General features: G+C 37.7%; 1 protein-coding gene across 1 annotated transcript in view; it reads right to left on the reverse strand.

Annotated features, from left to right (window-relative positions):
• The window catches only part of LOC103089195 (nebulin), a gene marked incomplete at its 3' end in the record, with an annotated part of 80,706 nt that extends 68,800 nt beyond the window's left edge, over positions 1-11,906 (reverse strand). Inside the window, exons 1-9 of the mRNA XM_007464153.1 lie at positions 11,829-11,906; positions 11,135-11,218; positions 10,495-10,559; positions 7,101-7,142; positions 5,074-5,274; positions 3,129-3,236; positions 2,555-2,659; positions 1,759-1,863; positions 985-1,089 (exon numbers count right to left, since the gene is read on the reverse strand). Of these exons, the coding sequence (XP_007464215.1) occupies positions 985-1,089; positions 1,759-1,863; positions 2,555-2,659; positions 3,129-3,236; positions 5,074-5,274; positions 7,101-7,142; positions 10,495-10,530 (702 nt within the window). The remainder of the gene's footprint in view (positions 1-984; positions 1,090-1,758; positions 1,864-2,554; positions 2,660-3,128; positions 3,237-5,073; positions 5,275-7,100; positions 7,143-10,494; positions 10,560-11,134; positions 11,219-11,828) is intronic.
• Positions 11,907-14,711: the final 2,805 nt, after the last annotated feature.

Genomic DNA, 14,711 nt, shown 5'->3' on the forward strand with positions numbered 1-14,711 from the left:
TGTATAACTTCAGTTCAGGGCAAGATAGGATCCTAGGATGCATTCTAATGAGTCTCAAGATGCCAAGTGACTTAAGTCTATGTTTAACGTAAGAGGTTCAGGGGTCTATTGAATGAAAGACAATGTCTCATTCTATAATACAGTGTTTTCCTGAAGCCTAGAGCAGTCTTATTTTCAGTATGGCCTCTAGCAAATCAAGGGGTCAAGAAATAAAGTACCTCAAAACAAGGGCTAGTGCTGGACCCAAGTGGTCATCTTTCCTGCTGCTGCTCTCAATTCTAAGAGCTCTATTATGCCTTTTAAGTTCCTCTAATAAAGATTTCAAGGTCTAGGATACTAAAATTCTGGCCAGTGGGGCTGCTGAAATTTCTTTTTTTTTTCCACTAATTTTGAAATATCCTCTATGTACACTCAATGGCGAGAGCTCTTTGTGAGATAACCACACCAAGATGTTTGGACAAGTATGTAGTCAGGTCCCTCGTGCAGAAGTAGGGGACATACCACAGTTCAGACTTTATGATTAGGATAGCAAATCAAAATCCTTCAATAACATTGTTCCCTTAATACAATTGGGAAGGTGGATATAATCCCAATACGTTTTTTTAAATGCCACTCTAATGTCACAGAAAAACTTAACTCCAGCCAGCGGGATAGAAGGACACATGCTCTAACGGAAAGAACATTGGTCTTAGGATCACAAGACGAGGCTTTTGGTCTGGGCTCTGTCACTAACTACTTATGTGACCTTAGACTCAGGTTCCTCATCAGTAAGAAGAGGGCATTAGACTAACTTATATGTAATATAAATTGTAAAATCTAATTTAAATTGGACATCATAAATTATGATGATTCTAGATGTACTCCTTTGCAATAACAGCACTTAGTCTTTTTACAGGAGGAGTTGCAATGAACTTCTGGCTAGAAGACATAATTCGAGGTGTCCTGATTCCACACTCCCAAACATGCACACTGCACTGCACTTACGTCACTGAGAGCTTTCTGGGCTTGGGCAACCCTCCTCAGCTCCGGACTATCATTATATGGATAAAACAAAGTTTTGTCAGCTTCCCAGTCTTCAGTGTAAAGTTTCTAAATCAGGGAAGAATGAAAGTTATGAGAACGTGAGAACACACTTACTTGAAATATATAATTTTGAATTCATCCATCGATGGCATAAAAACTCAGGGCAAGGTGAGAGCAAAGGTAAGTGGAATTCACAAATTCCATTCAATCCAAGTCATATTTATTAATAGCTTCTCCAGCTTCTCCTGACAAGTCTTACTTACAGAAGGGCAGATGTGTCTGATTTTGTTTCATCTCCCCTCTGTAACTGCACCTGCCTCCTGCAGCAAGTACTAATGCAAATGTAAGGAGCCAGGAAGCACTTAGCATAATTGCTGTGCTTAAATCTTTAATAAGAGTGAGAAAATTAAAGCTTTAATGAGAGTGACAGCTGGGAATATCCAAAGTGTAGCACAGGCTCTACACTCTGTGGGTCTTTGTGGGTCTCAGAGCAGGCTCTCAGGTGCATCTTTGTTTTCCCCGGTTGTTCAGACCCTCTCCTCTACTTGGCCCAAGAGCTTTCTTCTCAGTTCCTCCTGGCCAGCCCTACCCCTGCAGCCCCACATGTCTCAAGGTTACTCACAAAATGGTTGGAGAACCGTATTCCAGATTAGCCGGGGTTTACAGGGTATCCCTCTGCATGACGTGTGGGAGGACATGAGAAGGTAGAAGTGGCGACAGAGCAGAGGCCCTTACCTTACTGAACATGGCTGTGTTCTTGATGGCCTGGACAAGTTCAGGGGCATCAGGAGGAAGCAGGTACTTATCCTTGGTGTCTTCCCAGTTCTGCTTGTATAAAACCTGGACAGAAAGAACAGAGGACCTGTGGCTTGATGTCTCCCACAAGAGCATGAGGGTTTAGAGCACAAAGGAGAGCACTATGAAGAGTCTTTCAAACTCAAGTTGTCCTCATGCAAAGCCTGCTGATGTGCCACCAGCATCCATTATGGAAACATTGACCATGTCGACATCCCATGATAATTTGCCTGCATTAGTAAGCTTTTACTTGAAAAGCCTAATTTTGTAAACTAAATCATGATTCTGATTCTCTAGAGATTCTTTACAAAGGTTGCAACCTGTTGGTCATTCACTGAATTTGGATGGTAGATGTGTTTGACTTAGATGGTATTTTTTTTTAATGTTTTAATTAGTTGCCTACCTTTGAAATTTGGAGATTTCTCATTAAAATTCACCTCCCAACTCCTTTAAAAAATAAATAAGAGATTCTGGTGACACTGGGACCGCATTCTGTGCAACACCTGCCTGGAGCTGAGTGGCAGGGCCTGGGCTTTCCAACCCCCATAGCTCTGACCGGCCACTTCAGTCACCTGTGCAGCCTCCCTGACACGTGTTGCCGTTAGAGCCCACCATGCCTGTGGGTTCAAGTGAGACTGGTGAGCAGGATCTGGCCAGTCCAGTTTTCTCCTCTAAGGCCAGGCAGAGACAATGCACATGCTATTTAGTACCCCAGCTATCCATCCCATGACCTTACCTTACTGACTTGCTGCGACACTTTCTTTGCATGTTCAATGTCCTTTGCTTTTTCGTCTACGTGACAAATAGTTTTAGCAACATCGCCATCCATTCGATACTTAACCTGCAAAAATAATGCACAATTAGAACTCATGACAGGCATGAACATATGAGTATATTAAAGAATATCTTATAATAAAGAGCACTGACCCAATCACTCTATGTCTGCATCACAAAGCCAAGTTTCTGCATTTTAGGTAGAAAACTGTGATCTCCGAAGATCTATAGAGCACCTGTACTTACTGCGTGTCTGCTTTCCCGGGCAAGTTTCAGCCTCCCTGTGCTCCAGTATGGAGGATCACAGCGAGCTGGAACTCCCATCTCATATCACCTTTAAGCCAAGCTTTTAGAAATCTCTTTAGGTTCACATTTACAGCAGCATAATCTATGGCCATTGCTTCCTCTAGATTTCTGGACTGGCTCATAGTAATTCGACCCCTTATTCTCTCCACACCTATTTAAAGCCCTCAAATTCCCAGTAGTAGGCATATATTTGAAATGTCTCTCTCCTTTATTTTAGCAATGCAGCCCACCTCACTGAGTTGATCTTGTACTTTCTTGATTCTGCGAAGTTCTGGGGTATCAGTTGTGATGGCGTATGGCTGTCCTCTTGCTTTCTCATAGTTCTCCTTGTATTTATTCTAAAAAGAATATCAGATATTAGCCTAAAACCTGACAACACAGTAGCAGAAATTTCAGGCAATGCACACATCCCCATCTTATTTTTTTAATCTTGCAGGTTATAACAATTATCAATTATAATAGCTCTTTTTGTCCCCTACTGTGATTCTCAACAAAAACTAAAATAGATATGTTAATTGTTCTTCCTAAACATGGCTAATACTGGAGACAGTAGAAATTTTTTTATAAAATATTGTCTTGAAAATGCCCTAAAATGATTCTTTCAATATTTTTATTTTCTGAATTCACACATAAAAAGCTGGAACCTCAATAATTTTAGGAAATAAGTATAGAAATTGAGTCAAGTCTGAAAAGATTTGATTGCTAATACAGTGCAAAAATATTCAGTTCAGAAGTTGCAGCTAAATCTCAGTAATTTAGATAACTGAGACACCAGCTGAATTAATGGGAAGTCTAAACTGTGAGTATTTTGAAAAGGAATGCAATTTTATTATTTCTGCTAAATATACGAGTTCTTGCTTTAACAATAATATGCATAATTTATCATTATTAATGCTTCAGGAAGATTCAAGTGGAATAGTCAACAATCTAAATTATACTATTGATTTAATTACTAATCACTTCAAAAATATTACAAACCTTTGCCAACATTTTGTTCAGACCATCAGAAATTCTTGAATATTAGTGTCTGAATTAATGAGATTTTTATGGCAATAAATTGACAAATAAATTTTTCTACCTTTGCTGAATACGACTGTGATAAAAGAGGCAAGATAATCTTGTTTTTAGAAATCTAAATTTTAGAAAACCTAAATTTTAGATCATTCAATAATCTGAACTAGAAATTTACCAAATAGTCCCCAGTAGTTAACACTCAACCAGAAATGAATATTTATTGGCCAACCACAACAGGATGTTTTTGACATAAGCATTAATCCTATATAATCCGATGTTCCCCTGAGTACCTTTCATCTTTTTCAAACCTCCAGAGGATGTGCAATCAGGCCACCTAGTGAGACCTCAGTCTACTCTGGACAATCAACAAATCAGATCCATTCAAAGGGGTCTAAACCTGCTGCCAGTCAGTGTAACTTACAGAACTGTACATGGAAATGTAAGGACCAGGGATCATCAAAAGCAGTGATTCTCAACCTGGGCTGCACATTAGAGCCTGGGAAGCTTTTAAAAATCCTCCTCTACAGGTCCCAGGCCTGCCTGGACCAATTAAACTAGAACAGCCTGGGCATCAGTAGTTTTAAATCTCCTTGGGAATTCCAATGTGCAGCCACAGTTAGAAAACTGCTGTTCCAAGGTACAGTAAAACATTCTGATCCTCAGTTTCAGAAGAGTTCTTAGTCTGATCCTGGTTTTTTCAACTACACTTTCTTTTTCACTATACCTCCTAGAGACCTTGTTATATACTGTTAGCTAGTCTACTTGAAGGGCATCATGCTCAGACATAGTGAAGATAAGTGCTATTTAGTTTCTGTGAACTGATTTCAACTAAATCTATATCTATAAATCTATAACTATGATTTCATTATTCTAGACTGGCTATCAAATAGTGATTAAATCCAGTAAATGCTTTATAGTTGGCCTTATGCTTATTTTGTGGAGATAATTTCAATAAGGATGCTTCGCCTGATGCTGCAATGGTGCAAGTAAATTATCTGAAAGCAGAATTCAAGAGTTACAAGACATTATATTTCTGTAAAATAAGTTTTGTCTCATACATGGTTGAGAAACAAAATCCAGCCAGCATCCAAAACAGGGTTGGTTGAGATCAGTAATTTCTCAATAATAAAACCAGATAAGCAGAAGTTGTTTGAAACTTACTGTGCTGAAGAGATCCTGCATTTTCTGACTGTGTGCAATGTAAGGGGTCATGAACTTCGAAGAGTCCACCTTCTTTCGAATGATTCTCTTCCTCCCCATTGGCTTTGCTGGTACTGGCTGTGCCAGCACCGGTTTGGAAGTTTCTGATTGCCCATAGTCAGATGTCTTTGTTGTCGTGGTTTCATAGATTTCTGTTACTGTCTGAAAATTTGACATGCAGTTATGTCAAAATTTGACAATATTGTTATGAAAGTAAAAACTGAGATACCATAGTCTTGATATACATTATTCTAACTTCAAGTCAGACTGATATCCCTGGTGTTACTTCTCCATATCTAAAGCAGGCCAAAGCAGGAAATCACATGCTATACCCATGTGAAGGCATATTGTGTGACATAAATCTGAATGCTGATTGTGTTAGGTTGCATGGAATAAAATGATTACTCTTTACTGACTTGCAACATTACCTTAAAATTCCATTTGCCTAAAGGAACACCTTAAGATAGGATAAAAATCAAAAATAAAAATATTTTCAAACATTTAAAAATCTTCTTAAACTGCATGGGTAAAGTAAAAGCAAACTGGGATCAGGGAACAAAAAAATGAAGACAATCAAATAAAGCTCAAATTCTGGACTTTAATATTAACTTATAAATGATTCTAAGAAAAAGTTGGTTGCTTGTTCTGCAGGTTTTAAGCATTCTGTAGTATGAGACAAAGAATGATGAACTTGAAAAAATGAATCACATCAATATTACAAGTGATTACCATTCTTTTGGCTTAGTCAGCACAGGGAGATCAGCTCGGTGCTTTGTGACCACCTAGAGGGGTGTGATAGGGAGGGTGGGAGGGAGACACAGATGGAGGGGATACGGGGATATGTGTATACATAGAGTTGATTCACTTTGTTATACAGCAGAAACTAACAACATTGTAAAGCAATTATACTCCAATAAAGATGTTTTAAAAAAATTAATGTGAACTGGAGTGCCATTTACACTAATAAATGCTTAGGTAGACAAGAATAATGATGACAACATAATGGGGTAATTGGTTAGCCTCACAACAGTCATACGTATGTGGTAGGTGGGAGATTGTTGTTTCTTACAACAGGCTTTATAGTGGAAGAAAGGAAGGTCCAAAGTTTGGGTCTAGTCCAAGGTTAAAAATACAGTATGTAAGAAAAGAAGATAAGTAGCTAAATCTTCAATCCATCTCATAGTAAAATTTCCTTCACAGCTTATATCATCTGTACCAAAGGAAGAGTTCCAGCATCAATTATGAAAATAGAAACCTAAAGGATAAGGAAATTGTACATCTATGACAACTACCTCTACTCTTGTCCGATCATTGTTCATAGGTTGCTCTCTGCCCATTATTACTGATGTATGGTTGATGGTGAGAAACTAACCAATTTACATCTACAGATGTTAGTTTTTATGCAGGCTTCAGGGTTAGCCATCCATATCACTATTTGTCATGCTCAAGAGAAACAGCTCCATGCAGAAAATGAAGCATGAGAGAGCTTGAAAAAAAAAGTTCCAACTTGGAATATTTATGGAAATGACTTTCTCAGAATTCCTAATGTGCCAAAATCTAAGTAGCATTTTATTGTATCATCAAGAACAAAGGCTTGGAGGTGCCATCTCTTTTGGCAGAGCTGGTGCCCCAGAAGTTATGACACTACACAATAAAACTGTTGGTCCCCATGCAAATCACAAGTCCATGGCAATACCTTTGCTGCAGTCAGAGAGTGGTGATAGCCAATGACATTATTCTAATAAGCATCACCTACACCAAAAATACAATACGAGTAACAGGGGAAACCATCCCTAGCCATCTTGGATATACTGAATAGTAAAAACAGGTAACGTTCATTCTTTTAACACCGGCTGCTGGGCACACAGGTGAGTGATCCTCCAGATTCTCCCTTTTGCCAGCTCGGTGGCCCTGGGAGTCTGAGAGAGGAGAAGGCTCCTTCTGCTTTAATGAGCATGCAGCTCGTGCAGATGTGGGCTGGGTCTTACCTCCCCCGGCACCTCTTCATAGACTGTCTCCCCTGTGTAATACTGTGAATAGAGAACAAAGTTATTATGAGAACTAAAGCAGAAATCACCTCTGCTCTGCCTCAGTAGAACCACTTTGCTTATTTCACTAGTCCAGTTGGTTTTCAATATTTGTGGGAAGGATGTAGATGAGGGAGGCTGTTCACATTTTGGAACGCATTCCAACTATGTGAAACATCAGGGTAGCTACAGTGAAAGCCCTCAGACTGGACAAGGAGATGCAGACAGAATGATGAAGAAAGTGTCTGATGCTGGCTATTTATCTGGTGAAGCTATTTTACTTGAGACAAGTAAAATTTTTTCTTACAGTACCCTAGATAGAGTTTGCTGAGAAAAGAATATAATAACAATATCTTGAGTGTGTGGGTTGGCAGAGAGGAACTGTGATAAAACTCACTGCTGACTAACAATAAAAAAGAAGAAAACCAGAAACCTCAGTGTGAATAAAATTTTTAAATATTGTTATCATGGAAATGATAGATCCGAAAGCACAGACACATCTCAATTATCCCTATACCACCCTGAGTACTAAGTAATAAGAGTTTCTTCTGGAGTGATGGGCAAATTGCTTCTAGTAGCATGATGGTCCTGAAAGCGTTGCTACGGCGAAATTCCTCATCAACAAAATGTGGGAAAGTTAGGCAGCGATTTGCCACTGATGGCTCTGAGGTGCCTGCAGGCTGGATATGAAGTCAAATCTACTTTTGAGCTACTTCTGACATCACTAGCAATAAATAAACGTGGATAGGAACTGGCTGACATTTTGTTTCAGATGCTAAGGAGAGTGGAATCCTGCCCCCAGCATCACCCAGCAAAGCTGGGTGAACAGAAGGAAAGACTAGTTTCGGCCGAGGCATACAAGGAAAGGGATAAAAATGAAACACTTGGTTCATTTTCTCAGTTAACAAAATGTATAACATTTTATGCTTCATTTTTTCTTTACCACCAAAACATACTCTTGGGGGGAGGGAAAAACACTGAAGCCAAAATCCCTCTCAGGGGCCTTTCTTTTGCCCTTGGTTCAGTGAACTCTCATCAAATTACTTAACCATTGTCAGTAGGCCACATGGTCTGTTTCACTTGCAGTAAAATTAGCATAAAACTTGCTTAACATCCCCCACTCCTGTGCGTTCTTTGCTCCTGTACTATTTCTTTAAAATTTGAAATCTAATTCTGTCTCTGTGCCCTTACACATAGCAACATAAATCACAAGCTCTTACAGGACAGAGAATCTCTTGTGTGCTGTGCCTTCATCACCTGGGAACTATCATTTGGACACTTTAGGAAATGCTGTTTGATGCTGATCTACATGGAACCATTTTTCTGGCCACACAAAACATCAGTGACTTGAAAAGAAATTTTAAACTAAAGTGAATGATTCACAACTATTTTGGATTTTCTTAGCACCCAAGTAAAAGCAGCTCTTTGGTAGCCATCAAATTTTACCTTTACTGGGCTCTCATCATTAGTAAACATGTCTTAGAAAAAAGCTTACCAAAAAAGGCAACATTATCCAAATGGTTGGCATTAACTTACATGCCAAATCTCACTTTTTTTTTTTTTAGAGCTGTGCCACTAATTAGATAGTACATCTCTGCCTTTTCCTTTCTTTCCAAGTTTGAGTACAGAATGACAGTACAATTTTATTTAGTTGTCCAAGATCCCCAGGAGATATATTTTTAAAGCTAGTTCCTGTTTTGTGAATTCTTCCCTGCCCATTTTCTTAAATCTGCCACCATCCCATTCTCATGGCATCTTTTTTGAGGTCAGAGAGACCTTGGTTCAATTCTCTCTGGCAGAAAGTCTATTAGTTTATCACCTGCTGGTCAGACCCAGAAGCAGTAATGGGAACAAAATGGCAAGGGTGAGATGCCTAAAAATAGCCTCCTCCATTTTTATGACATCTAGTTAAATCCATCAAATCTAGCACTAAGGACAATTTCCAGGGACCAATGAACACAATTATTTTAAGAAAGATGAGGTATTTTAAGTTGGAGGCTAAAAAGTATTCCTGGTATTACCATCATAGGAAAGGCAATTTAATTTATAATTGTATTAGTGCTTCATAGTGATTATTCTGACCATCAGGGATGTATGTAAAATGCACTAGTGATAATATTGAACACTGAAGACATGACCTTTGGCATTTAAGCCAGAGAACTTGAACATTATACTGAATGAGTCTCAGTCTGGGTTTTTTTTTTTTTCTTCTTTTCCTTCTTCTTCATATCCTTTAGTAATAAAAGCAATTTTATTTGTAGAATAAAATTTTCTTGACCTAAATATAAACTGCTCCATAAAATAATTTTCCAAAGACAAATTTTGGCACGTTCAATTTGAATTTGATTCTGGGTAACTCTTAAAGTCAATTTCATTCTTATTAAAAAGCACAGATTTTCAAAGCTGCCTCCACCTATCTTGGGCACCTAGAGATTTTCACATGTGTAGATCATCATGGTTAATTGGTAATTATTAAGGACCTTCAGATTCAATGGCAATGTATCACATGGATGCTAAAGGCAAGAAGTGGTAAAGAAAACTCACAACATAATAAAAACAAAATAAAATAAAATAAATATTAAAAATATATATAAATATAAAATAAACAATTAACAACTTTATAACTCATGTCAGATATCCACCAATAATCCTGAGGGAATATTTCAAGATGCCCACTATGATCTTTGTTTTTTTTCAAAATTCAAATGCAAAAGCTAGTCTTGTTCCCTTGGGTAAATATGTTGGAGTTGGTGGGGAAGTGTGGCTCCAGCGGTCACTTGTGAGACAAGTAAAAATAAACTCATGAGTTTGCTTTTATATATGTATGTGTGTGCACATAAACACATATAAAATCTCCCATATGTCTATAAGCTCATATATATATATTATTCTGAACACTTGGTCCATTTTGCCCTATACGTAGATAATTAGCTGATTGAAGCAAAGAGTAAGTAGCTCTTTTTCCTCTGTGGCTGTGCAGACACTAAGAAATAGAGTTCAGTTCTCAGAACTTTCTCTTCATCCCCTCAGTCCCTTTGATCATGGGGCCTGGGAAGTGGGGAAGAATGTAACTTCAGAAGACAAATGAAAATCCGTCTTTACACCACACTTTTTTTTTTTCTGAGAGTTTAAAGGAAAGCAGAAGTGGGAAACAGTGATACTTCTTTTCAGTTCTACTCCCACATAATTATAGTGAAACTGAACGTAAAATATTCCTTTCTTATGCTTTAATGACGACTCCTTGAGAAGTTATAATAGACAATGTGTTTTTCGAAAGATTAGTTCACCTACACGATTTTGATTGTCGCCACATAAAATTCTCTGCTGTCAGAGTCAGGATTTTAAAAAATCTTACCTCCACCACCTCCTCATATTCTTCGTCATCTGCCATTTTCCCAGAGTAGTAGTGGCACCTACAAACTTTTCATGTTCCAGACGAATGAAAATACATTAGAATCTATACACTAGAAAATACATTAGAACCTATCCCCAGGACTGAAACCATCTTATAACATTCTAAAAACAGAATTTAAGGCTAATCCATTCTACATATTCATATATTTTTGCAGGCTAAGTGAGAAAAGACATTTAAATACAGGTCTAAAAAAACTTAGGCTTCAAATTTCTTTCTCTTGATTCCCACAGGAATATGTTTTGTATTGCTACTTCTAGCTACATGATCAATTTAGCTAAAGTTGTAAAAGGAAGCTGAGGTAAGGGAGGTAAAGGGTTTGGATTCAAAGGTACAGAGTATTTACATTTCCAGATACTTGGAGAACAGTATTTTCAAGTAAAATTTCAAGGAAAAATTTTAGTGAAAGTTCAGCTTGGCTTTCAGAAAAAGTTGGAGTTTTTCCTGGTAGCACCAAAATTCTAGGAGGGCTGCCTTAGGTCTCCATCCTGTTCTACTACATTGTATGCAATAGATCCTATGCTTCAAATTAGAACACATAAAAATGAATCTGTCAACAGACTTTAAAAGAAAAAATAGAAACCTCAAGGCAATGGGGTTATTCTCTTCCCGAACACCATTGGCCTGTGTGGCTTTTTCTCTTTTGTTTCTGTAGCTCTGTTCAAACCTGAAAAATAACAAATTGTTAAAGCATTGATTGAAGTACATATGAGATGGTGGGTCTCTGGCCTAAGCTTCTAATTCAGGAACTAGCAAAAGGATCTCCCAAGGCCTTCTTAGTTTGACGCCAGAGAGTAGGACTCTCCCTTGATAAATGTGGATGATGATTTGGAGCAGCTGTCCCTTCGCCCAAAGATATTTGCCATGTAAATCAATACCCCAGCTGTGGCTGGTTTTGTTACGGTAGCAAAACTGCTGCTCCTTCTGAGGCAAATGAAGCCCAGTAGAACCAGATAAATATAGGAATGTAGAACATAGATCCTTTTTGTACTAATATATTTAGAAAAAAAAGGCAAAAAATGAAAAAAAAATTTGTTAGACAACAGAGCCAACTCAGTCAAACAATAAATTGGTTAATATAGGACTCGACTCTAATCACACACTACATGTCACGTATTAGTAAGGTCTGAGTAGGGCAATGGGGTTACAGACTTTCCTAGTCACATTTGCATCACTCATTTCCCCAGTTACAACCCAAACTTTGGAAAATACTTCAAGGGAAGTTGTGGAACAGCTCCTGAAAGAATATTACAGAAAAAGCCGTAAATTGGCCTTACCTTCAATCTACCAAATAAATTTCCTCAGCAGCAAAGCCTCTCCCAACTCTCCCCTCCTGAGAACCCCAGGCAAGAGCCAGCGAGGAGCCTGGGCTCCGAATTATCATGTGGCCAGAGCAGCCAATCAGATCTCGAGTTGCTCAAATTTCAGAAGCTAAATATACTGAGTGATCTTCTGAAAGCCACCTGTTCATCAATTCCACTAAAGGATAAAGGGTAACAAATTGCTTGCATAGAAGTATTCAAATGTAATGGAATTTTACCTAACTTCCAGAGTACAGGGTTCAAATTTATGTTTAATCTCTCATTTCCTACAGCTCTGTTTAATACCATATTCATGCAAAAGAATTTAGAAGAAAATCAGCATGACTTTGAGGGGCTTTAAGCTTTCTGCAACTTTCTTCCTGTCAATTTTCCAATCTTCATGGAGATAACTATGCTCGCTCATATACAGCTCACCAGGTGAGCCACAGGTAAGTCACAGGTGTTGATGTGAAAGAAACAGGGGGATAAGATCCAGAAAACATCAAGTTGGCAAAACCAATTTTTAAAAATGTGATAAAAATGAAGTGATTGGTGAAAATACTTGATGGTGACACTAGATAAGGTATCCACAGGGCGTAATTAGAGAGATTAGGCCCCATCATTTTTCTAATACTAAACCAGGTGGGGAGGATGCCAAGATCATGTTCATCACCTTTTCCCTTTCTAAGCATGCCTAGCTGCTAGGAATGCAGAGCCTCTCATATGTAACTGGGTAATTGATTTTCTATTTACTCAAATGCTTCCTAGAAGCAAAGTGTGAATGCAGGCACAAAAGGGTTCAATTTCTGAACAGCAAGGGCAGGTAAAATGGAAATCAATAGATTACTAGAAGATAATGCTCTATTATGCAAGTCAGAGTGTAAGACATTGACTCTGTAAAAATCATCCAACAATTTTCTACCTGAAATCAATTTTCACTGATTTAATCCCTTTCCACTTCCCTGTATTAAGGCAAAAACCCCATGGGTCGCTCACATCTTGATATGGATTTGAAACTAAACATATTGTTATAGTTCTTTTTGGTTAAATGTTAGGAAGTAATGTCACATTTCAAACATACGTACCTCTCCCCCTTCCATGATTCATATGGTGGTAAAATTTGAACATCATTTTATCATCTGAATTAATTATACCTGTTCATTTTGTTTCCACAGGTTTTATGACCAAGGAATATTTGTGTGGATTATGAGATCATTCACCTGGCAGCTGCAAACTAGAATTATGACCTACTATTCATTATGTGCTTTTTAAAAGGTGGTGTTAAATTGAAAAATAATACGGGCCTTTTAAAAAGTAAAAAATAGGCATAGATTAATGCTTATCTGGAGTTATGCTCTCGAGACGAAAGAGCACCTCTATTTTTCTGGCCTATCAACGGCCTCTTCTGTGGAAAAAGAATCAATTGACACCTTGATCTATTGGTAGCTTCTTATCATATGCCTTATACATACTAAGTGCTCAATAAATGTTAGCTATTATTATTTTTAAATTATTATTACATCTTCAAACATTTTATTGGAATCTTTACTCTTTATTCTATATTAGACTGAAATACCAAAATATTGTGAAGCTTCTGAAACCAGTTGGTAGTTAGTCTCAGAATTTATGAATCAATAGGAGTTTGGCTATAAGCCTATATATAATTGGCTACAAAACAAAGCAGGGTACAGTGAGGTACCAATAGCAGAGCTTCAGATGATGCTTTCTGAAATATCAAAGTATAGAAGTGTCACGTCTGGGGACCAGAAAAGATTTGATGGAGGAAATGGCATTGTAAAAGAGTTTTTGTTGCTGCAGTTTGATTTTATTAATTATTTTAACCAAATTTTATGTGCACATCATTTAAGAATCAAATAGTTTTGCAAGGCTTGTTATTAAAATCAGTGCCTCCTGTTTCCACTATTCCTTTATTTTTCCCACCCTGGAAACAATAATTTTAACCCTTTTAACTGAATCTTTTGTTATTTATCTCTACACATTTAACAAAATGTCTATATTATTCTTTTCTGATTTTTCCAGTCATTGGTATTATCTGTCAGGTTCCCACCTTGGAAGATCAGGCTTTAGTTCTCTTTTATATAACCCCCACTCTCACCAGACACAAGCCTCATCTCCCATCTCTATCCTCCCAATAATGTTCTATTTATGTAATTCAGAATTCAATGTTTACGTTATTATGATTAGCAAAAGGCCATTCATAGCTGAACCCCATATATATATTATGATTATTTTTCTTTTCCTGCACAAGGGTTTGTTTTTCTGCAAGTTGATAGGTTTTGTTGCTGTTGATGTTGTTTGTTTTCTGTCTCTCCTTTTTTTTCTCCATTGACTTCATTTTTCCAGATAAGCAGTATCCAATAGAGCTCTCTGCAGTCATGGAAAAGTTCTATACCAGCACCAACAAGATGGTAGCTACCAGCCACGTGCGGTTATTGAGAATTCAAAATATGGCTGGCATGACTGCAGAACTGAGTTTTTATATATTTTTTTGTTTAATTTAAACTTAAATAGTCGCATGGGGCTGGAGGTTATGGTGTTAACAGCACAATTCTAGAGGCTTATCACTACCTCAAGCTTTCTGTCTAAATCTGCTCTTGGTGTTTTCAAAGACATCAAATAGCATTTTATAGTTATATCCATTCCATCTTAGATCTCTCAGGGAGCTTTTTGTTCTATCTGACCTAATTTCCTGGTACTCAGGTCTCATCTTGATGCCCCTCACTGTCATTCTGGGGATTATGTAGATTATAATATGAAAATTCCCATTCCTTTAACTAATATTTATTATGTACAATGTAGCAGGCACTGTTCTAGGTGCTTCCATCCTGCAGCAGGAGT

Source organism: Lipotes vexillifer, unplaced genomic scaffold (assembly GCF_000442215.2).
Source record: "Lipotes vexillifer unplaced genomic scaffold, Lipotes_vexillifer_v1.1 scaffold967, whole genome shotgun sequence".
In the NCBI taxonomy this organism is placed as follows: Eukaryota; Metazoa; Chordata; class Mammalia; order Artiodactyla; family Lipotidae; genus Lipotes; species Lipotes vexillifer.